Consider the following 24,654-nt stretch of genomic DNA (forward strand, 5'->3'; position numbering starts at 1 on the left):
CACAACTACTGAAGCCTGCACGCCTAGAGCCTGTGCTCTGCAACAAGAGAAGCCACTGCAATGAGAAGCCTGCAAAACCCAACGAAGAGTAGCCCCCCTCGCCGCAACTAGAGAAAGCCCCCACACAGCAACAAAGACCCCCCCCCCAAAAAAAAAGATAGGTCTCTGACTTGACCTTTAATTAAAATGATTCTGAAAGTATGTAATCAGACAGTAAATGGTCCTTCCGAGTTCTGCTAAACACATAACCTAATTAGCTTGTTATATGCTGCAGGTGTAACTCATAAAATATGAGTTGAGATTTTATATTATGCTGGAACTGTGTTTCAATAAGAACCATCAGGCCTTCTCTGTACACCTGATTGCTTTACCTGACATTGTACAGGCACTTTTCTCCATAGCTGAATTTAAAGGGCTGTTCTTGACTGCAGGCAGAGCCAAGTTCTGAACATGGACTGTGGGGTTCTTTCTTGATTTTCAGTGGGAGGCCATGAAAAGCCACTAGAAAACAAAACACAAATACCCACAAAAATGAAATACAGTTAGGAATTAAGTACACTAATCTGTTCTACTCCTCTTGGTTAAAATGTCACTAACATTTCATATTAACTTTCATACATAAGAAAAATCACATTGGATGAATTTCATGCAAGAAAAGATTCTGGAGGATCTCCATATACTCGTTGTTTGCTTTTATTGCATAACGAAATGCATGCTTAAACTCTCTCTCATTACTTAAAGTCACATGAACTACTTGTAATTGGTTTAGCGGATATTGACAATACTAGAAGTTTTCAGAAAGTAAGCTTGAAAACATTTCAGAAAGGTTTCCAATGACTAAAGCAGAAAAAATACAGCTGATTATCCAAGAATTAACTGAAGACAGGAACATAAATTTAAGTATTATTGAAAGGAAAATATATCAAATGTACCAATAGTAATGGTTTAATGGAATAACAACTGGACTATGAGAAAGAAAATCCAGATGCATGCCGTTCTCAGGGTAACTAATGATACTTTGGACGAAAGGACAAAAAACTCGACCTCTTTTTAGGCCAGTGCTCATATATAAAAATACACATAAAACTATTTGCCTAACTACTTACCACAAGTGTGAAGATACATTGTGAGAAATATGTTAAAGTTATTTTTCATATATAATCTACCATAAAACAATTATTCTATATGAAATGCTGTTTCCTCCTTTTTCATATGACTCAGTGTCATATGTCATTACTGTTCAATATAATATAAAGACAATATCATAAAATAGGAAGAAATATGTGTATTTGGGATGGAATCATAGCTTTCCAACCAATAAATAAATAAGATTATATATTTTTATTCTTCTATATGAAACTGAACAAATGCATATTAGAGATCCTCAGAATAATTGAAGTTTTAGTATAAATGGAAAATGAATAAAAAGATAAGGGGAAAATAGACATGAGAATGAATTTTATTTTCATACAATTTGCACAGGTATGAATTATCAAGGATAAACACAAGAAGGACACACTGTGGATAGTTACTCCAAGTCCTATAAAACCTGGGATTAAAACAAAATATTAAGTGTATACACTATAAAGGAAGATATTACAAGAGAAGCTTTGTGGCTTACGATGCCATTCAATCTTGATTATGATATTACATCATTATGAACTTGTAGTAACTTGAATGTCATATATAATTTTAGTATAAGAAATTGATATCAAGAGCTACCAAGCTCCAGGAAGATAAATGCTATTTGTTTACGTAAGCACATAATTTTGACAAAAATGTTCAGTGGTACTCAAGAGACATCTGAAACACTGTAGAAAACCAATGTGCCACAGAAGTAAACAAGTTTCATCTAAATTAGTTGTCTAAGGAAAACTTAATAAATAATAATACAATTATTTCGCTGAGTGGTCTATTTCAAAGTATTTTTTTCTTATTTAATGTGTGTTTAATATACCTACTCAAAGTAGAGAGTTAGAAACAAAGGGGAAATTACATGTCTCTTCATATGCAAAGGGTACGTATGTTCATTAACTTTACCAAGTCAGAAAGTTATAATTTATAAAACGTTACGATAGAAGAGGCTTAAGAACCTCAAGAATCAATTGTAACATGAGGACTTGTTTGGATTCTGACTTGAACAAACCAACTGAAAGAGACACCTTTCCAACAAATAAGATATTTCAAGGTGGACTAGGTATTAGATGTTTAAGAAATTATTGTTAATTTTGTTGGATGTGATAATGAAATGGCAGTTGTACCAAAAAGAAAGGTTTAAAGCTAAAGCTTCATAAAATATTTACAGATAAAAAATAAGCTCTGGGATTTTCTTTAAAATACTCTAGAAAAAAATGTATGAGGGAAGAATCAAATAGAAAAATGTTGATAAATGTTAAAAGCTGACTGATGGATAGGTGGCAGTTCACTACATTATTTTCTTTACTTTTACCTGAATTTGCAAGATGAAATGTTTTTTAAATGTGGGAAAAAAATCACAAAAGATTTAAAGTAGTATTCTATAAGAAAATTCTCTCCCTGTGTGTGTGTGTGTGTGTGTGTGTGCTACTTCTTAGAATGACAAATATTGTATGATGCAATCTTGTAATATCTTAACCATGCATTTGTTGCTTTCTTAACAAATAGTTTTCCACTGTTTATTACTTACTTGAACATATACAACAAAATGTGTATACCCTAGTTCAGCACTTTAGATTAAGTAGTAGGTTTTATATTTTCCTAAGAAAAAGCAGCAGCAACATCAAAGGAACTCACTTTGCCATTCAACTAAGTAACAAATCATTATACCTGAAAGATGAGATCTAAATTATATGAATGAAAATGGATAAGAACCTAAAAGCTAATAAATTGCCAGTATGATGCAAAGTTTATCATATTTATCAAAATATCAAACATACCAGAGACTGCCGTATTCAACATTACTATATTTTAAAAGTCTTTGGGACCATAGTGTAGGAAAAGGTTAGTAAACAGGATGCAAAAGGCATTAACCATAAAAGAAAATAATCTACGAATTAGGCTTCATTGAAATTAAGAACTTCTCTTCATCAAGACACTAAGTTACAGACACCAAGAGGATACTTGCTATAGAAAGATCTGACAAAGAAATCATATTCAACATAGTAAGAATTGCTACAAATTAATAAAAGGAAACAAGAGACCCAATTAAAATGGGCAAAAGACTCAAACGGGCAGTTCATAAAAGAAGATACCCAAACGACAAACAAATGAGCAACAAAGCAAGCATATATGAAAAAGTATTCAGCATCTTTACTCATCAGGAAACTGCAAATAAAATCACACGAGGTTTTCACTATACACCCACTAGAATGGCTAAACTGAAAAAGACTGGCATTACCAAGAGATGAAGAAGACCTAAAGCAATAAGAACTACTTATATATGCTGCTAAGAGTATAAACTGACAAAAACACTTTGGAAAATTTTTTGAAGTATCTACCAAGTCTCCATATAAATCTCCACTATGATCCAGTAACTATACTCCTAGGTAGGTATCAAAGAGAAAGGATTGAATATGTTTACTAAAGTACGTGTTCATAGCAGCTTTACTCATAATACCAAAAACTGGAAAAATTCCAATGTTCATTAGCAGAAAAATGGATGAGTAAATTGTGGCTTATTCATACAATGGAATATTCCACAAGAATTAACAAGGAACACATTGATGACACATGCAGAAATGTGGATGGTCTCACAGATGGTAAATTGAGTAAAAGAAGACAAACACAAGAGTATACAAGGAGTACACAGTATATGAATTTCAAGTACAGACCAAACTAATGGATAATGAAAGAATCTCCTTCTGTTGGTGGATGGGAGTGTTCATGACAGAGAAAGGGCACTAGTAACCTACTAGAGAACTGTAAATATTTTATATCTTGCTCTTGGCGGTGTATATATGAGTATATACCTATGTAAAATTCATCAAGTTATACACTTAAGATTTTTGCATTGTAATGAATGTGTATCTCCATAAAAAGATTTAAAAGTATGAGAAGCATCAAGCAATGCTATACAAATTAAGATGTTTGAAAATGTCTGGTGGCCTCCTCTTCCAGCAGAGACGTCTGATCATGTGCTTCAACTTCACATAATAAATAATTCCAGATGACTCATGGGAGGAATGACAAGTCTGGGATACCACTGGGAATGGTTGCTAGCAGGACAGTAGCCTCCTATCAAAATGTCCATTAATATCAGCCTAGAAGCAAAAGGCATGACCCATCCTTGTAGATACACCATTTGGAGCTCTAGTGCTTTCAGACTGGCCCCATGAGTTTCCCAAAGTGACTTTAGAAGAAAGAACACATAAGGATTCCCAAAGTGCTATCAGAGGCAAGTAGATCCCTAAACAGGGGTCCCCCAAATGTGGCCAATCATCAGATTACCGAGGGAAATTCTGGAAAAAAACAAACAGGCATTCCCATACTCCATATGTTACAGGTTCAGTTGTGTCCCCTCCAAATTTTATCCTGAAGTCCTAACCCCACCTCAGAATGTGACCTTGTCTGGAAAATTAGTTAAGATGGGGTCATTAGGGTGGGACCCAGTTTGTGGTGCCTTGTTATGGCAGCCCTAGCAAACTCATACCCTGTTCCCAGAAACTGATTCACTAAAGCTGGTATATAGATCAGGATTCTGTATCTTATAACATTTTCTAGGTGATTCTCATAACGGGGCAAATTTCAAATCCACTATGATGCTTGGCAACACCTGGATCCAGTGTGTGCTGCACTGAAACAGGTCCAGTACTTGAAAAGACGTTTTTTAAAAAACTAACAATGTCTTCCTTTTTGTTAGATGCCAACACTCAAGGATTCTCACAGGTTCTCCAAGAAGTTTAGGGCTCCCCTACTCTCTCCGTGTGTGGGCCTCTTAATCACTGTGTGCCCTTGGAATCATGACTTTTTTTTTCTAGTCGTAAGCCAAATGCGAGGATTTTTTTTTTTAATTGCTGTGTTGAGGGGAAAAAAGAAGCCAGCCTAAGATCGTCAACCTTTTGCACAAGAACCAGAGCTACTTTATTTTCCTCCATTTCACTTTTCTGCTTCCTCGAGATTTTAGATCACAAAAATGACTTCCGTTATTTATTCTTCTTCAGTAAGAGTAGTACAGAGACTCCCACCAGAGAGGGCTGAGCTGAGACCCTGTTGGGTATTTCATCACAGGGCTGAGAGCCTGAGCGTCTGTGAACAGGCAGTTTTCCAGCTCACCGGCACAGTCACAAGTGGAAGCAGCACATTCATTTTGTGCAATTTGCTTTGCCTTCCCACAAGGAGTTGGTGCATGTAAAAGGCTGTTAAGTACTAAATTATTCCTTATCAAATCACCATCATCTGGAGTCATGATCAACACTAATTAAATTACTTTCGCTGAACATGGCTCCAGCCTGCTGCCGAGGCTGCTTAGGTACATTTCATCTCGCTTACTGTACTGTCCTGGCTGGCTCTGGAACCAGGGCTACAGGAATCGGCATTGTTTGTAGTTTTAACTAAAGTGAATCTTTCCTTCTTCAAGTGTATCAAATCAAGTGAGTTAACTCCTTCATTTCATTTACAAAGAAGTGATGGTTCCCAATGATATTATATTATATCCTTATCCCTGACTTCAGACAGTTCAGATCATTTATCTATGAAATCTGCTGTCTTCCTCAAACACGTTTCCATGCAAACTTTTATGACCTGCAACTCCTCTGGACAATCAGATTTTTAGGAGGAGAAGCCAAGAGAACTCTCAAGAGATGATTCTTGCATTTTTTCTTTGATGGAGGCTTGACCTTTAAAACCACATCTTAAGGCTGACTTACAATGACTGAATTCCTCTAATGGTTAAACGTAAGTGCTCCAAAGTACCAGGACTTTAAAAAATGCACTTCCAAAATAAACTTAACCACTTCTTAATTCACACAGTTTACTTGGGTTTATGGTATTCATCGTAAAGTATTTGTTAGATTAGTGATTGTTTTCATTTTAGAACTATGAACTATGAGGCATCATCTTGGATTCCATTTTTTTCTGCCCACATTTTTGACCAGAGACCCACTCTTGTTGTCATCATTCTCCTGGAGCACAGAAATCCCCTTGGCTTTACAAATGCAACAATGCTGGTATACAACCAAGTCTTTGGCTCAGGGTAGACATATAAGTCATATGTGAACATCTACAATATTAGAGATGGAGATAATGAATTTAAAAATTTGCTCATAGGAGAATAATTTCCTAAACAGTCATGACCCTGGAGTATTTTTTGGCACCACTAAATTGAGAACAGACCATGTTATGACTTACTGGTTCATGTTAGTCCAGAGAATAAACAATGAAACTTATGAATTGAGTTTCTGTTTATATTTCTATAGTGAACATGATATAAATTTAAGAAAGATAATATGCTAAACTGTAGGTGTTAACATACTGAACTCTGGTTGAGTTTGGAATAGTGCTAGAAAACACCAGCTATAATGCTTTTTTTTAAAAAAAGACTCAAATTTACATAGTATTATAAAGTTTTTCAAAGAATCTTCACCAACTCTCGATTCTCATCATTCAAGATAAGGACATTAGCATTCCAATTTTGCAAAAAGAATTTTTAAAGGCATGAAGAAGCTAAGCTTCATGTCCAACTAAAGACCTAGGACTAACTTATAACAGCCTAGGAATTAAAGCCATGGGCTTTGGGCAGCAACTCTTGAACCCTTGAGCATACAATTCAAATATATTTTTGAATAAGCACACTTAAGATCTCCTTCATGCATGAGCACCACTACAACATTATATCAGATGGTTCTTTATCCATTTACTTCTTCATTAATTCATTCATTTTCTACAGCCCAGACATTATGCCAGTTGCTAAGGGGCAGGGAATGTGGAGCTATAGAAGAAGCTGAACAGTAAGGCACAGTCCTAACCATCAAGAGCTCACAGAAGTCCAATTAGAGCTTTATTTAGTTGTTTTTTTTTTTAGTTGTTTTTTTAAGAAAAGTTCTAATAAATATATTAGCCAGTCTTCTTTAAGTTTGATCAATTCGTGTGTATGCTATGCATATTTCTGTATACATGATCTTAATAATATATTCTTGCACTTGTATCTAAATGAAAACAGAGCATTCATGCTTGCTTTTAGGCATTCTGCCTTCTTTCAATTTATTGCTGTGGCCAAAGGCATTTAAAAATTCACACCACTCATATTCCACTGAAGGAAAAACATTGCTATACAACATCTAAAGCTTCCCCTTGATTCTGATAACCAAAATGTCACAAGTGATGGGTCCCCTTCTCTATGTGGACACCGAATGTTAATACGGTGATAAATTGTCTTAGCTCTGACCTTTCACTCTGCTTTCCTCCCAGCTCTTATCCTAAGAGTGAAATAGAGCAGTAATTTCTGTGAGTACAAAATAATTACCCTGCAGAGAGAAGCACATCAGATTTTTAACTACTTCTTCTGTAAACAAAACTATGTCTTTGAATCACGTCTGTAGTTTCTGAATCAATATTAGCTGGGAATTTAGAGCCTTGATGAGACTCTCCTGAGTTTGATGTTGCGATTTCTGATCTGCTCAAAAAGTCTGTTTTAGAATAGTCTACTGTACAGTATTCTGGAACAGGGGTTAGCGAATTGCAGCCCATGGGTCAAATCCAGCTTCCCACCTGTTTTGGTAAATAAAGTTTTATTGGAACACCATTCTACCCATTCATTGAGGTAGAGTCTAGGACTACTGAGGTAGAGTCTAGGTAGAGTCTAGTCTACCTAGTCTAGTCTAGGTAGAGTCTAGGACTACTAACAATGGGATATTTGTGACAGAAACACTTTGACCCACAAAGCCTAAAATATTTACTATCTGAAAATAGAAAAACAGAAAAAAATGTCTGCTGATCCCTAGTCTAGATTAGGGTCCGCAATGAGAAAGGAGAAACGTCTGGTACAGTGACCCCTGCTAGTGATAGGGAACAGCTAAATTAGTTAACAACGGATATTTAATGTTGCTTCACTAACCCTGTGTTTACTCTGGCTGTGTAGCCAGTTTAAAGGGATATACACAAAAAAGATGGTGAAAAACATGACATGATATTCAGGCTCTAAAACACTAGAAATTTATGTGTTTTGAGGTATTTCAAGGCATTTACTTAGACCATGGTTATGTATAATGCAGAGAGTTTTTTACACTTGTCTACAAAATATAGCTGAGGAAGTCAAAACAAATCATTCTGTGGACACAAAAGTGTTTGTAAAATAATTTCACTTGGCTATAGCAGCAAATTAAAAAAAACTCTGTAAAAAGGGGAAAAAGTAAATGGTATACATAAATTAGGTTATTTAAGACCAGATACAAGCATGGCATGAAAAATGCATGTAGCCTTTTATACAAATATATATAGTTGGGAATACACTCACTAGATGAAAAGCATTCACTTTAAGTTAACATCACTTCAATTTCAGGTGATAAATGGGTGGCAGTGACCTCAATTAGTACTGGGTTAAATTCCAGAAGCAAAGGGGAAGGCTTGTGTACAAATAAAGACAATAGTGTCACACACTCCGTAAATCCATCTTCCAAGTCTTACAGAAAATCGGCAGGCACTTCTGCTGCATCTGAGCCTCTCTAAGATTCTTTTCCAGTACACTTACTTCTTCCAAGCCCTCCCCACCCCCACTGTGTACACGTACCACTCACACATACACGCACCGACATCCATTACTAAAGGGCCTAATCTCAGCTATCAGCAGAGTGCCTCTATGGGGCCATTAAACCATTTCTCTTGTTTACAGTGCCCGAAGAAAGATGTGAATTATGCCTGTGACAAAACAAGCGATAACATTTCTAAACTGCTATCAAAATGCAAACTGAAACACATTTAAGGACAGAGACCCTGATTCCACTTTCCATGATTTTCCATTATTTGCAGCATCTGGAAATAGATTCACCTATAATATTTCCAAGACAAAAATGTAGACCACTGCACAGCAAGTTGATATATATTTTTTTCTGAAAGAATATTCTATGAGTAAAGCAGTTATCAAAAAGATGATACAATGTTTCTTAAAGGAATATTATCAGTGGGGATAGATCCCATACCTAGTTGGTCCTTTGATGTTAGTTTGGCAACACATAGAATGCTGCACCGTAGTAATCACAAAGATAAAGTAAGGGAGACTCTCACCTCTTGTTATCAATCTCAGAATTTTTAAATTGAAAACATTAGATATGATCAAGTTTTAGCGATTGAGCCGGTGTTTGTACTCAGAAACCCCTGTGCTAAAGGAACCATAAGTGGACACCTTTTGGGTAAAAATATAAACAAGAGGAGCTACTTTAATTGGAGGAAGGCAAACAGTCATCAAACTGCCCCTGCACTGCTCCCAGAAGTAAATGTTCGGCACATGCAAGGAACTTCCTGGGCAGTCTGAAAACCAGAACTGAACCTCAGAGAAGCCACACCTTTCTCAGAAGGGCATATCAAACTCTTTTTCCTAATCCCAAACTCCTCCTATCAGTAACAGGGACTGCATGCTCCATGGCAGGGATTCCTGAATGGTCCTGCCAGGGGTGTACATACCCGAACAAAAGAGGGGATGGAGCTTGAAAAAGTCCCGGAGGTCATCCTGCACCCCACAGCCCCATCCAGAATCTGCTGTGGTGTCTACAGACATGGAAACCAGTGCTGAGGACAGAGCCAAAATCAGAAGCCAGGAATCCTCACAATCTACAGAGAAAAGCCTCACGCAAGACAGTTATTTCTTAAAAGTACACTTCATAATTCAACTTTCTCTACACCACAGACTACCGTTACGCCATCTTAATAGACAGAATAGAATGGACAAGTATTCTGGATTTGGAACCCTCCCTCTTCAAAAGAGGCAACCAACTCTGACTCATCTGAAGGTCACTTATCTACCAGTCCTGATGGTCTAAACCAGAGGTTGCCAATGTTTCTGTTTGGTTCACATAGTGGCTTCAAATAATTTCAATTCGTTGTGATTTTTTTTTTTTTTTCCTTGCGGTACGCCGGCCTCTCACTGTTGTGGCCTCTCCCGTTGCGGAGCACAGGCTCTGGACGCACAGGCTCAGCGGCCATGGCTCACGGGCCCAGCCGCTCCACGGCATGTGGGATCTTCCCGGACCGGGGCACGAACCTGTGTTCCCTGCATCGGCAGGCGGACTCTCAACCACTGCGCCACCAGGGAAGCCCCCGTTGTGATCATTTAAAAATCAGCTTAAAAATCTTTTTCTGGTTTAAAATTCTGGCTTCTCTAGAAAAAAACACAATATCCAGCAACACTGAATCCACTTTCCAGCCTGAAAAATAGGACAGCAGTTGACTGAGCCCTATATCACCTTCCCCTTTGGCCACAACCCATGTTTTCCTATTTGTCACAGTTCCCACCATCGCTACCACTCCACACTCCATTCTCTCTGGCACTAAATTCACTTCCCTCATTTCTATGCTTGGCATGAGAGTTTTCTACACCTCATCAAACACATAGCTAAGAAATCATTAGTCAGTGTGTTTCCACATGTGAATGTGCATGTGCCCAGACACACACACACACACACACACACATTACCTCTAATCAGCAAAAATAACTATTACAAAACTTATAACATGCTCTGGCTTAGGTACTCAAGTACTCGTTCTCAGGCAATAGGGCAGAGCAGTGAAGGTAACAAGTACTTAAATCTGCCTGGTTTCAAATTTTGCCACTGTTACTTACCAGTTGGAAGACTGGGCAAGCCTCTGTGTACTTCACTTTCCTCTTTTATAAAGTCGGCATGATAATAGCACCTGCCCTGTGGAGTCGCTGTTAAGATTAAGTGGGATGCTACGTGTAAAGTACGTAAGTGCTCAATAATATTAGGTATTGGCATTGCTATGATTCAAACCCAGAATATTTACACATGACAGCTAAAAGAGAACACGTAGATCACCCAGAAACATAACAGCAGTGGCTAAGAGCGTGGAGATGAAATTTGGCTTTGCTACTTACTAGCTTAAGGACTTCTGGTCAACTAGGTAGCTGCCACAGGATTCAGTTTCTCCCTGTGTAATATGGGGCTTATCATAGACCTTCCTCAAGGAGTTTGTGTGAGAATTAAATGAGGTAATGCACAGGAGAACTCTGAAGAGTACCTGGCATGTGGTAAGAACTCAGGAAATGTTAGTTATTACCATTATTACTCCAAGCACTTCCTTTCACGGAAGATAAACTGAAACTCAAGAAAGTAAAGTGACCAATGATAGGAACGGGACTTCAACCATCAGAGTGTTACCATACTACGTTTTCTATTTCATCTTGTTTCCAATTTCATAGGGAAACTTCACACATACTACACATACTACTTCACAGTAGTTATGTCAAGTCAACCACTCACTAAGAACAAAAAATGTACACATGGAGAAGAATCTATAAGGAAGGTACCTTGACGAGAGGAAAAAGCAAACAGTGTGGCCTGGCAGAATGAGCATTGGATAAGGAGTCAAGTACTCTGTACCTAGTTCCTACCACCGCTAACTAGCTGCGTGACCTCAGGCACAGTGTGCAACCTCTCTGGGCTTCTGTTCCTCATCTCCAAAACGAAAGCATCAGACTAAGCAATCTTGTAGTTCTAAAATGTAACTCTGGGGGCTTCCCTGGTGGCGCAGTGGTTGAGAGTGCGCCTGCCGATGCAGGGGCGATGCAGGGGACACGGGTTCGGGCCCCGGTCCGGGAGGATCCCACATGCCGCGGAGCGGCTGGGCCCGTGAGCCATGGCCGCTGGGCCTGCGCGTCCGGAGCCTGTGCTCCGCAATGGGAGAGGCCACAACAGTGAGAGGCCCGCGTACCGCAAAAAAAAAAAAAAAAAAAAAAAAAAGGTAACTCTGGGTGTAAGTACCTGCTTGCTGCTGATGTCAAAGAAAAATGTAAAAATCTGATGCAAGAATTCAGAGGGCATAACGTTCTGAGGCCACACAGCTCTAAGCACCTCAAGAATCCGAGGGCATTACTGGATTTTAGCAAATGGTGGTCACTGAAATTCATAATGAGACTTAATGACCAAGAAAAGGCAACATTGGGTGTGATCTACTATATTCAAGAAAGGAGGGTGCATATGCACATTAGAAAGGTGTACCTATGGTTAACATTTTAAAACACTTGATGCTTTTAAAAGGCATTTCATGGACCACCTTCTTTCCAGCGGATGATGGAAAGTAATGTTATTATGTTGATAAAATAAAAAGCAGAATCAAAAGACAAAAAGTTATATTCCTAGTTTAAAAGCATCACAAGCAGCATTCATTTAAAAATAGAGAGACCAAAAAACAAAAAAATAAATAAAAAATTAAAAAAAAAAAAAAAATAGAGAGACCTCGGACAGTGTTGATTCATTCCTCTGAATTTTAAAGCCTAATCCTACTATAACAGTACTTCAGCAGGAGTGGTGCTAAATGATCCTCACCTTCACAATTTAACTGCCAGGAGAAAGTGCCCTGGTGGGAAACTGGTTCTTCCATCTGGAAAAGGGTAAGAACAGGGAAAAGAAGACCTAATGTAAAAACAATCCAAATCGAATCAGTTTTGCATTCTGTACTGGCTTCAAATCAGATCTTCCTTCCCCTACTGGTCCAGTAGATGGAAAGCAGCACGACACTATTTTTTTGGAAAGAGATTCTGTACAGCGAGCCCAAACAGAGAGTACTTCATATCCAGCTGGCAGGAATCAAACCTGAACAAGCTGCAGCTATTTGAGAAACAGATCTAATAAACTGAAATGAAGTTTTGAATCAAGATGCCCACCCAAACCCACACCCCTCAAAAACTGCCCTACTTCATCAATTACCTACTTACGACCTTTATAAATACACAAGATACCTCTTCTGCAGAAACTGTTCCATTGTGCTTTGATATGGATACTCGTTAAGACCTATACGGTTACAAAAATTAATATTACTTCTCTACCTTGTAATTCTGTAATTTCTTCCAAATAATGGACAATACTGTCTTGGAAAAGGCTGATCAGCATCTATTATTATTCCTAGGTGACTTGGAAGATGCCAACACTACCTGGTGTTTCTCAGTCTAGCATGAAGAAGTTCTGAAGAAGGCCATGACAGATGGGCCCTGCTGAATACCCAGACACCAAGAGTGCTCCGTCCTCGATACTGTGTGACCATGAAGACAGCTCCTTCCCACAGGAAGGACATGTAAAAGGTGGGCTTCTTCTATCCTGCACCCCCCTGCCTCGTCCAGCTCTCCAGAACAAACCTCAGATTATCACCCTCTGCAAACTATCTGTATAGATCTCTAACAAGTGGTTCAGATAAAAGGTGGTAAATATATTCTTTGAAATCTATTGATTAAAAAAAAGAAAGTAGGGCTTCCCTGGTGGCGCAGTGATTGAGAGTCCGCCTGCCGATGCAGGGGACACGGGTTCGTGCCCCGGTCCGGGAGGATCCCACATGCCGCGGCGCGGCTGGGCTCGTGAGCCATGGCCGCTGGGCCTGCGCGTCCGGAGCCTGTGCTCCGCAACGGGAGAGACCACGGCAGTGAGAGGCCCGCATACCGAAAAAAAAAAAAAAAAGAAAGTAGACAACAGACAGTAGAGAAGAACCAAGGCAGATAGTAGCATCTAAGGATATTTTTACTTAGAAGTAGCAAACAATAAATGTAATCTTTAATTTTCCTTTTTTATTAAATCACAAATACAGAAGCTCCAACCTAAAATTTTACATTAATTACTCTATAGACCATAGTAACATAAAAAACAAAATTAAGATGATATTTCATTGCCAAAGAAGACTGCCAATTACTAACATGCCTGTCATCACTTTGGAATAATAATTAGTAAAAAGACCAGCAGTTTTCTATGATTTGTAAGTCTTACTCACTAAGAACAAGTAGTCAAATAAATAAGTTTTTATGAAATAAAGTATAACCACTTTCTCCAGTATTATTTTCAAAGCAATGAAATAAGTAATTAGTGATGCAAAGACTTGCTTAAACGAATTTGGTGGTCTTCAAAACTAGAGCAGTATAATTCTAAATTTAGAATTCATCTCACATGTAATGGCTTGAACTAGAAAAGTCTTTAAATAAGCCCAGAGGTAAGAGAAATGGTACATGGGCGACAGAGTGAATACCACCACCAAGACAACTGAAATTCCAAACGTATATGTCACACTCCCAAGTCTAACAAAATTCTATTATAGCACCATTTCTTCAATGTTTGGGCTTTACTTCTTTTAATATTCACCTCTTGAAAAGAATCTTTCAATTCTGATTTGGTGACCCGGTACTGCTTGAAAGATTCTATTTTCTTTCAAATTAGTGAATCCTCACTTTCGATTCATAATTTCAACATACTTTTCCTCCAGGCTGTATGTGAAAGAGCCTGTAATTTGCATGGTCTTAAATTGACCACTTTGGTTCCACAATGATACACGGGATAAGTAGGATACAACACTCAAATGGCTGAAGTACACCTGCAGTATTCTGATGTCACTCTCCTGAAGACATGATTGAGAACAATTCAGACATTATTAGCCACTTGGCTCCTTGTTCAAAAAGACACCATCGGGAGACAAAGTTGAAAATATGTCGTGAATACCAGAGCTAGAAAAGTTTACCCCACAAAGAAAGGCAGCTGCCTAGAGCCAAAAAAAGTACCTTTCAGTAAATGCCAATAAAACTTTACAGGCTGCCAAAATAACAAAGAGTAATTACAAAGGAAACTTTGTAATTTTCCTGACAATAAACACCTTCTTAAAAAAGAAATTATCTGTCACTTGGCCTCAATTGTTACAGATGTTACTACTAACGAAGATAAATCCCACAAACACATCTTACTTAAACCAACTACTAATTTGGTACAAAATTTTTAGAATTTCTTCCCCAAAATAAATTTGGGGATTTTCTTTAAATATGCCCTGTAATATTTAATTCAAGGTACACTAGAGCATTTTCCATGAGAAATTACCACTCTTACAGAAAAGCTTTTATCCAAACTATTTTGCCCATCTTGAAAAATGGTTATTTAACTGTACCAGATTAAGAACTCTCTCCAAGAAAAGGGAGATTCATGAAATATAAAAGTAAATACTATGATTTGGGAGCCACATTTTTAACCCCAAAATAGCCTTTATGAAGAAAAAAATGTTTCATTATTACGTAGAAACATTTAGAAAAGTGCACGTTATTTTTCATACAGCAGGTAATATTGCTGACCAAACTTCCTTATGAAAATCCATAAGATTTTCTTAAAAAATGAGACTCATAGCTAAGTAGAGTGTTTGCTTCCTAAACTGTGACAATACCATCAGCACCTCCAGATGCCAATCAAGCCCTTTTGTCATTTCTTAACAATAAATATTAACTTAAAAAATCTATAGCACGAGTGATATCAGAATAACTATAAAAAGTCTCTACTGACACAGGCCCAGCCTTCATAAATAAAATAAGTAAATAAGCCAAAGGATGAAGGGAGCTTTGGATAGGCTTAAACATGGCCATGAAATAAACAGTCAAGAGATACCACGTAAGATAGAGTATATAAGGAGCTGATTTTACTTTGCAAATGTTTCAGAAAGCAAATGTAAACAATCAGTGTATACACAGATCGCATTTCCACAGCTAAAGGATATGATCCCAAGAAAACTGTTATTGGGATGAAGACTTTCAGAATTACACTAGCATTTTTTAAGTGGTTTCTGTGATTTCTTAACATACTTATTTTTAAAAGATTGCTTCCAGGGCTTCCCTGGTGGCGCAGTGGTTAAGAATCCGCCTGCCAGTGCAGGGGACCTGGGCTCGAGCCCCGGTCCGGGAATATCCCACATGCCGCGGAGCAACAAAGCCCGTGCGCCACAACTACTGAGCCTGTGCTCTAGAGCCTGCAAGCCACAACTACTGAGCCCATGTGCCACAACTACTGAAGCCCACGCGCCTAGAGCCCATGCTCCGCAACAAGAGAAGCCACCGCAATGAGAAGCCTGCTTGCTGCAACTAGAGAAAGCCTGCACACAGCAACGAACACCGAACGCAGCCAAAAATAAATAAATAAATAAATTCATTTAAAAAATAGATTGCTTCCTTTGAATATAAGTTTTTTAAAAAAAATGTATTATATTATAGGTTAAATTAATTTTTTTCTACAGGAAGACATCTCTAATTTTTAATTGGCATAACAGTTGGGAGTTATGAATCACAAATGCACCAAGTCAGTTTATGGTACTACATAAAGAGTTTAAGAGACTACTCTTGTCCACTTTCGCAATCTTCACAATGAACAATTATTGAGAAAGACTTTAACCATGGATAATACAACTTTTTAAATATGATTTTTATACCCTGCAGCCCAAGTTATCTCAAGACATATTTATATAAACTTACAATTATATGTGACTTACTTGCTATGATCTAGGGATATATAATCATAAGAATAGCTGAAAATACGAAATCAAGTATTATACAACTATTCATTAATTACACATACTGATAACCTTAGAAATTTCCTTAATTTTCACCCTATTCACAGTATTCCAGAAGGGCTTCTTAAATGTGTAGAAAATTATCCCCAAATTTTTATTACACTTCATAGAGTTATTGATGTAACTTCGCAGCTGCTAGTTCAAAGGAAGTCTGTTCCTTTTTTCCCCTACTCTAGAGCCTTCCTATTGCATGATCCCACAAGTGCATCCTTGAGGTTACATTACAGGGGAAAACGCCATGTAATAAGATCATTCTGCTTGGTCCTTCAGGAACCAGCCCTGTCTGATAGGAACCAAGACTTCTCACCGGTTACTAAATTTGGCTCCAGAGCAATAGTGTCATGGCAACTTTCCAATGTACATTTTTTACTTTGACTTGCTAATTGCAAATAAGGGGAAATTAGATTACCACATTAAACATAAAAGGTAGAGCATAACTAGGTAGCAGTATTGCACAGGTGTTATTGGAAATAGAAAATCACAGCACGGAGGCAATAATATTTGCATATTACAAATCTTTTTACTTCTACTTTGGACAAAGCGTTTTGTGGTAACATCAAGGTACATATCAAATCATACTAATCTTTGCACAATGCAAGTCTTTATGTTATTCATAATATATAGATGCACACTAACTGGGAAATAAATTCTGCATTGGATTGTATTTTCACATAAATTTCACTTAAATAAATATTAGTTACTAATACTCCTTGTGGATTTAAAAAATTAAAGATGTAAGGTATATATAAATGGATCTCCATGCTCAAATGAGTTGGTATATCCAAACAATCAATGTATTCGCATGTTTAACTGCTTTCTTTTAAAACTGTCAAAACTAGATTTACTGCTGTGTCAACCTAAAGCACCTATTTAAAATTTGCCTCTTGAGATGCTTAGATGTTAACAGCAAGCCCCTGTGAATAAACGGATATTATAATGCCTACTGTTGATCACAAATTATACAGGAATAATCATTTTTCTACAACTGAGTGATCAGAGGATGACAGACAATGAAAACAAACAGCGTTTTTTCAAGCCGCTTAATGTTTTACCGATGTAACACAATGTAGGAAACTCATGAGTAAAATGGACTTTTTTATATTTCTTTTGTATGTTGTATTCTGAAATATAATCTCATTCTTTAGAACACAGAGCTCCACCAATGCGTCTGCTATAACTGCAGGTGTAAAGTCAGTATTAAGTTTGTCAAATACTGTAGCCAGCTGATATGTTCGGCAGCTTATATTAGCACTTAAACCACACAAAGAAGATTTATACAGCCCTCCTTTGTAATTGACATTTCCAAGAAACTAGAAAAATATGAAGATGAAAGAGGACTCGGCTCTCCTTCCGTGTGTGCAAATAGAAAAGATGAACTTTGGAGAAACACAAGGATACCACCCACAAAACAAGTGTATGATCACAAACAAAACAGGCCTGGTTTGCATTCTCCACATCATTCCTTTGAAGTTAATCGAAGCTTTGTAAACTGAGGGTGTGCATAGGGATAAATATTGTCAGATTAAGCTTGATTCCCCTCTCCCTTTACAACTGCATGCGTATAAATTCTTAGCCACTGCACATTTCTTCAATTTACCACATTAGATTCCACCGACATAATTATAACATTTCTGATACAGGTGCATTACTTAGTATGTACCTCTTTTAAATATGGTTACCTACAGTGTGCTTATATGCTGAAATATATGTACAAAAAATATAGGGCTTCCCTGGTGGCGCGGTGGTTGAGAATCCGCCTGCCGATGCAGGGGACACGGGTTCGTGCCCCAGTCCAGGAAGATCCCACATGCCGCGGAGCGGCTGGGCCCGTGAGCCATGGCCACTGGGCCTGCATGTCCGGAGCCTGTGCTCCGCAGCGGGAGGGGCCAGAGCGGTGAAAGGCACGCGTACCGAAGAAGAAAAAAAAAAGAAAAGAAAAAAATATATATTATGCGCCTTTGTTTTTTTCTCTCCACTTTCTCTTCCTCAATAACATGACATCTGATTTCATGCTTAGAAATTTCCAGGCTGGCCTGTTTGTCCTTAGGAATAAATCCCAAATGTACCTGACGGACTTTTGCTGACTCACAAATGTTGACTGTGACCTATCAAATTTCATCTTCCCACTATCCAATGCACACCTATTCTCCAAATACTGCTGCCTTTCTCCCCAAAGGACAGAAAATGCTCAGGCCTTCTTCAGAGAAATTAACACCTGGCCTTCATCTCACCTCACAGGCCCTCCCATCATGACTGGGGAAATCACACAAATCACGAAGAGCCAGTTGAGGTGGCGGATGCACAGAAGTATTGCAAATTAGGCGCTAAGAAGGATTAAGTGCCTAACTTCTTGGGCACTAACTACTAGTCACCTTGAGCAAATTGTTTTCCCCCACCAACCTTAGTTTTGGCACAAAACTCTATCTGGAACAGCATAGGATAGTGGTTATGGGTGTAAACTCTAGAGTCAGATCTGCAACTTGGTCACTGTGTGATCAGAAACAATCCACTTAACCACTCTGTGCCTCAATCTTCCCACCTGAAAAAAAAAGAACTAATAGTTTGCAGTACACAAGGTTGTTGTAAAAATTGGATGATGCATGAAGATATATATAAAGTGCTTAGAAAAGTACCCAGCACACAGGGAGCACTAAACAAGTATTCACTACTACTGCCCATGAAGGGTGGATAATCTCTAGGTTCATTTCATTTCATGGATCATTTCATTCCATGAATCTGGGTTTCTAGTTCCAGGTCATGTTTCATTTGCTTCATGCAGACATTCTCAGCTACTCCAATTTACATTAATCTCTTAAAAAAGCTATAGAAGTTATGTAACATTTATTTAATTTGTTAGTCATGCAGGACTTTTATTAATTTTATAATAGTAATAGTGTCAATAATTATGAACGCCCTGATTAGTTGTATGCGTGCTCCCTTGTTCCACATCTATAGCATCCTGACCATTGAGAGCCTTTTTGTAAGCTGAGGAAATGGAAGTATTGGGAGACTAAGTGACTTACTAAGATCACTGAATTAGAAAGTAGCAGATCGAGTTATGAGCCTAACTAGTAGGACCCCAGAACCTGTACTCTTAGCTGCTATGTTAACTCCTCACTCTACTGTATCTTAACTATCTCAGGCATATTTCACCCTCTTCTTCCAAACTTCCCACTATGTTTTTTGAATTCAAGGATCATGGTTTTGGTTTTTAACATATTTTTATGCACAAGAACTGTACTCCATGTAAATAAAGACTTAAATATTTGTCTATCTTTATCTTGGCACTACATCTATGCAAATAATTCACACAATTTCTAAAATGGAATGACTCTTAACCATGGTTTAAAAATGGCTGGGTCTCAGAATTCTAAATTGTTGATATACTTTTTTTCCTCTACTAGAAATAAACTGAGGGAAAAAGATATTCCATGCAAATGGAAATCAAAAGAAAGCTGGAGTAGCAATACTCATATCAGATAAAATAGACTTTAAAATAAAGAATGCTACAAGAGGCAAGGAAGGACACTACATAATGATCAAGGGATCAATCCAAGAAGATATAACAATTATAAATAGCTGTGCACCCAATATAGAAGCACCTCAACACATAAGGCTACTGCTAACAGCTATAAAAGAGGAAATCAACAGTAACAGTAATAGTCAGGGACTTTAACATCTCACTTACACCAATGGACAGATCATCCAGACAGAAAATTAATAAGGAAACACAAGCTTTAAATGATACATTAAACAAGATGGACTTAATTGATATTTATAGGACATTCCATCCAAAAACAGCAGATCACACTTTCTTCTCAAGTGTGCATGGAACATTCTCCAGGATAGATCACATCTTGATCACAAATCAAGCCTCAGTAAATTTAAGAAAATTGAAATCATATCAAGCATCTTTTCTGACCTCAAGACTATGAGATTAGAAATCAATTACAGGGAAAAAAACGTAAAAAACACAAATACATGGAGACTAAACAATATATTACTAAATAACCAAGACATCACTGAAGAAATCAAAGAGGAAATAAAAAAATACCTAGAGACAAATGACAATGAAAACACGACGACCAAAAACCTATGGGATGCAGCAAAAGCAGTTCTAAGAGGGAACTTTATAGCAATACAAGCCTACCTCAAGAAACAAGAAAAATCTCAAATAAACAATCTAACCTTACACTTAAAGGAACTAGAGAAAGAAGAACAATCAAAACCCAAAGGTAACAGAAGGAAAGAAATCATAAAGATCAGAGCAGAAATAAATGAAATAGAAACAAAGACAACAATAGCAAAGATCAATAAAACCAAAATCTGGTTCTTTGAGATGATAAATAAAATTGATAAACCATTAGCCAGACTCATCAAGAAGAAGAGGGAGAGGACTCAAATCAATAAAATTAGAAATGAAAAAGGAGAAGTTACAACAGACACCTCAGAAATACAAAGCATCCTAAGAGACTACTACAAGCAGCTCTACGCCAATAAAATGGACAACCTGGAAGAAATGGACAAATCCTTAGCAAGGTATAACCTTCCAAGACTGAACCAGGAAGAAATAAAAAATATGAACAGACCAATCACAAGTAATGAAATTGAAACTGTGATTAAAAATCTTCCAACAAACAAAAGTCCAGGACAAGATGGCTTCACAGGTGAATTCTATCAAACATTTAGAGAAGAGCTAACACCTATCCTCAAACTCTTTCAAAATATTGCAGAGGAAGGAACACTCCCAAACTCATTCTATGAGGCCACCATCACCCTGATACCAGAGCCAGACAAAGATACTACAAAAAAAGAAAATTACAGACCAATATTACTGATGACCATACATGCAAAAATCATGAACAAAATACTAGCAAACAGAATCGAACAACACATTAAAAGGATCATACACCATGATCAAGTCGGATTTATCCCAGGGATGCAAGGATTCTTCAATGTACGCAAATCAATCAATGTGATACACCATATTAACAAACTGACGAAGAAAAACCATATGATCATCTCAATAGATGCAGAAAAAGCTTTTGACAAAATTCCACACTGATTTATAATAAAAACTCACCAGAAAGTGGGCATAGAGGGAACCTACCTCAACATAATAAAGGTCATATATGACAAACCCACAGCAAACATCATTCTCAATAGTGAAAAACTGAAAGCATTTCCTCTAAGAAAAGCAACAAGACAAGTATGTCCACTCTCACCACTATTATTCAAAATAGTTTTGGAAGTCCTAACCACAGCAATCAGAGAAGAAAAAGAAATAAAAGGAATACAAACTGGAAAAGAAGAAGTAAAATTGTCACTGTTTGCAGATGACACAATACTATACATAGAAAATCCTAAAGGTGCCACCAGAAAACTACTAGAGCTAATCAATGAATTTGGTAAAGTAGCAGGATACAAAATTAATGCACAGAAATCAATTGCATTCCTATACACTAATGATGAAAAATCTGTAAGAGAAATTAAGGAAACACTCCCAATTACGATTGCAACAAAAATAATAAAATACATAGGAATAAACCTGCCTAGGGAGGCAAAAGACCTGTATGCAGAAAACTATAAGACACTGATGAAAGAAATTAAAGATGCTATAAACAGATGGAGAGATATACCATGTTCTTAGATTGAAAGAATCAATATTGTGAAAATTACTACCCAAAGCAATCTACAGATTCAATGCAATCCCTATCAAATTACCAATGGCATTTTTTACAGAACTAGAACAAAAAAACTTAAAATTTGTATGGAGACACAAAAGACCCCGAATAGCCAAAGCAGTCTTCAGGGAAAAAAACGGAGCTGGAAGGATCAGACTCCTTGACTTCAGACTATACTACAAAGGTACAGTGATTAAGACAGTATGGTACTGGCACAAAAACAGACATATAGATCAATGTAACAGGACAGAAAGCCCAGAGATAAACCCATGCACCTATGGTCAACTAATCTATGACAAAGGAGGCAAGGATATACAACACAGAAAAGACAGTCTCTTCAATAAGTGGTGCTGGGAAAACTGGACAGCTACATGTAAAGAATGAAACTGGAATACTCCCTAATACCGTACACAAAAATAAACTCAAGATGGATCAAAGACCTAAATGTAAGACCGGGCACTATAAAACTCTTAGAGGAAAACATAGGCAGAACACTCTTTGACATAAATCACAGCAAGATCTTTTTTGACCCACCTCCTAGAGTAATGGAAATAAAAACAAAAATAAACAAATGGGACCTAATGAAAATTAAAAGCTTTTGCACAGCAAAGGAAACTACAAACAAGACTAAAAGACAACCCTCAGAATGGGAAAAAATATTTGCAAACGAATCAACGGACAAAGGATTAATCTCCAAAATATATAAACAGCTCATGCAGCTCAATATTAAAAAAAAACAAACCAATCCAAAAATGGGCAGAAGACCTAAACAGACATTTCTCCAAAGAAGACATACAGATGGCCAAGAAGCACATGAAAAGCTGCTCAACATCACTAATTAGTAGAGAAATGCAAATCATAACTACAATGAGGTATCACCTCACACCCATTAGAACGGGCATCATCAGAAAATCTACAAACAATAAATGCTGGAGAGGGTGTGGAGAAAAGGGAAGCCTCTTGCACTGTTGGTGGGAATGTAAATTGATACAGCCACTATGGAGAACAGTATGGAGGTTCCTTAGAAAACTAAAAATAGGATTACCATATGACCCAGCAATCCCACTACTGGGCATATACCCAGAGAAAACCATAATTCAAAAAGACACATGCACCCCAATGTTCATTGCAGCACTATTTACAATAGCCAGGTCATGGAAGCAACCTAAATGCCCATTGACAGACGAATAAAGAAGATGTGGAACCAAAAAAGAAAAAAAAAGATGTGGTACATATATATAATAGAATATTACTCAGCCATGAATAGGAACAAAATTGGGTCATTTGTAGAGACGTGGATGAATCTAGAGACTGTCATACAGAGTGAAGTAAGTCAGAAAGAGAAAAACAATTATGGTATATTAACGCATATATGTGGAACCTAGAAAAATGGTACAGATGAACCGGTTTGCAGGGCAGAAACTGAGACCCAGTTGTAGAAAACAAATGTATGGACACCAAGTGGGGAAGCAGCGGAGGATGGTGGTGGTGGTGTGATGAACTGAGAGATTGGGATTGACATATATAATCTGTATAAAATGGATAGCTAATAAGAACCTGCTGTATAAAAAAAATTAAATTCAAAAATTCAAAAAAATAAATAAATAAACTGAGTTCCTCATGGGAATGAAATACAGAATTGAGAAATATAAAGTACTTTAAAATACAGTATTGTGCCATGAATTGTATTTTGTCACTGAGATTCTTCTGCATTGTGTGATTTTGGAGAGGGTTGGGTTCTTTTTACATGCATTTTTCCCCCCCTGTTCTCCAGGGAGCTTGTAGTACTTAAAACTGTGCTGAATAATAGATAGTATAATCACTGTAAATTAAATGTGCCTCTGCCAATAAGAAATAAAATAAAATAAATAAAAATGGTTGGGTCTGTCAAACCACCTTTTTTTTTTTTCCCCCCCAATTGTGAGTCACAAATACAGTGTTTATCTTTCCTACAGGAAAAACTTCAAGCACTGGGCATAGACAACCTACCACACCAACTAGAGAAAGAGCAGGATCTTCCACAATTTTGTAATGTATACGCTGCTACATCTGTAGTGTTTCTTCCTTGTGGGTTGGTAATGGAGCATAATGGAAAGGAGGGTGAGGTTTACTTTTTAAAGAACCATCTATTGATTATCTCTATCTAGAGTAGGTATATTACCAACAGGTGGTTAGGTAGCAGGAATGACAACACAAACCAAATTTCTTCACCACTAGGTCAATCAAATGCAGTCACTTTCAATTGTTTTTAACTGTATTATTAGCATTACTATTCTGAAACTGTCACTGTAGCTTATGAAATCCTCTGGCCTCAAAAGAGTATAGACATCGATAACGTCTTACTTCTATAGAGTTACTGAGTTATCAAATACTAACTTGCATGCCAAAATCCTGACATAAAATATCTCATTTAATCATTACACCAATCCATTTACTTTCTCCTCTTACTTACAAGGGTTAAAGAAGTTAAGTA

The 24,654-nt window shown here is 37.3% G+C and overlaps 1 protein-coding gene across 2 annotated transcripts in view; it reads right to left on the minus strand.

Moving 5' to 3' along the window:
* Positions 1-24,654, minus strand: part of ETV1 (ETS variant transcription factor 1) — a 94,510-nt gene that overhangs the window by 41,467 nt on the left and 28,389 nt on the right. For both annotated transcript variants that reach the window (XM_060156123.1, XM_060156122.1), the window contains exon 6: positions 372-501. In XM_060156123.1, the coding sequence (XP_060012106.1) occupies positions 372-501 (130 nt within the window). The remainder of the gene's footprint in view (positions 1-371; positions 502-24,654) is intronic.

The sequence above is a fragment of the Lagenorhynchus albirostris genome, chromosome 8 (assembly GCF_949774975.1).
Source record: "Lagenorhynchus albirostris chromosome 8, mLagAlb1.1, whole genome shotgun sequence".
Lineage (NCBI taxonomy): Eukaryota > Metazoa > Chordata > Mammalia > Artiodactyla > Delphinidae > Lagenorhynchus > Lagenorhynchus albirostris.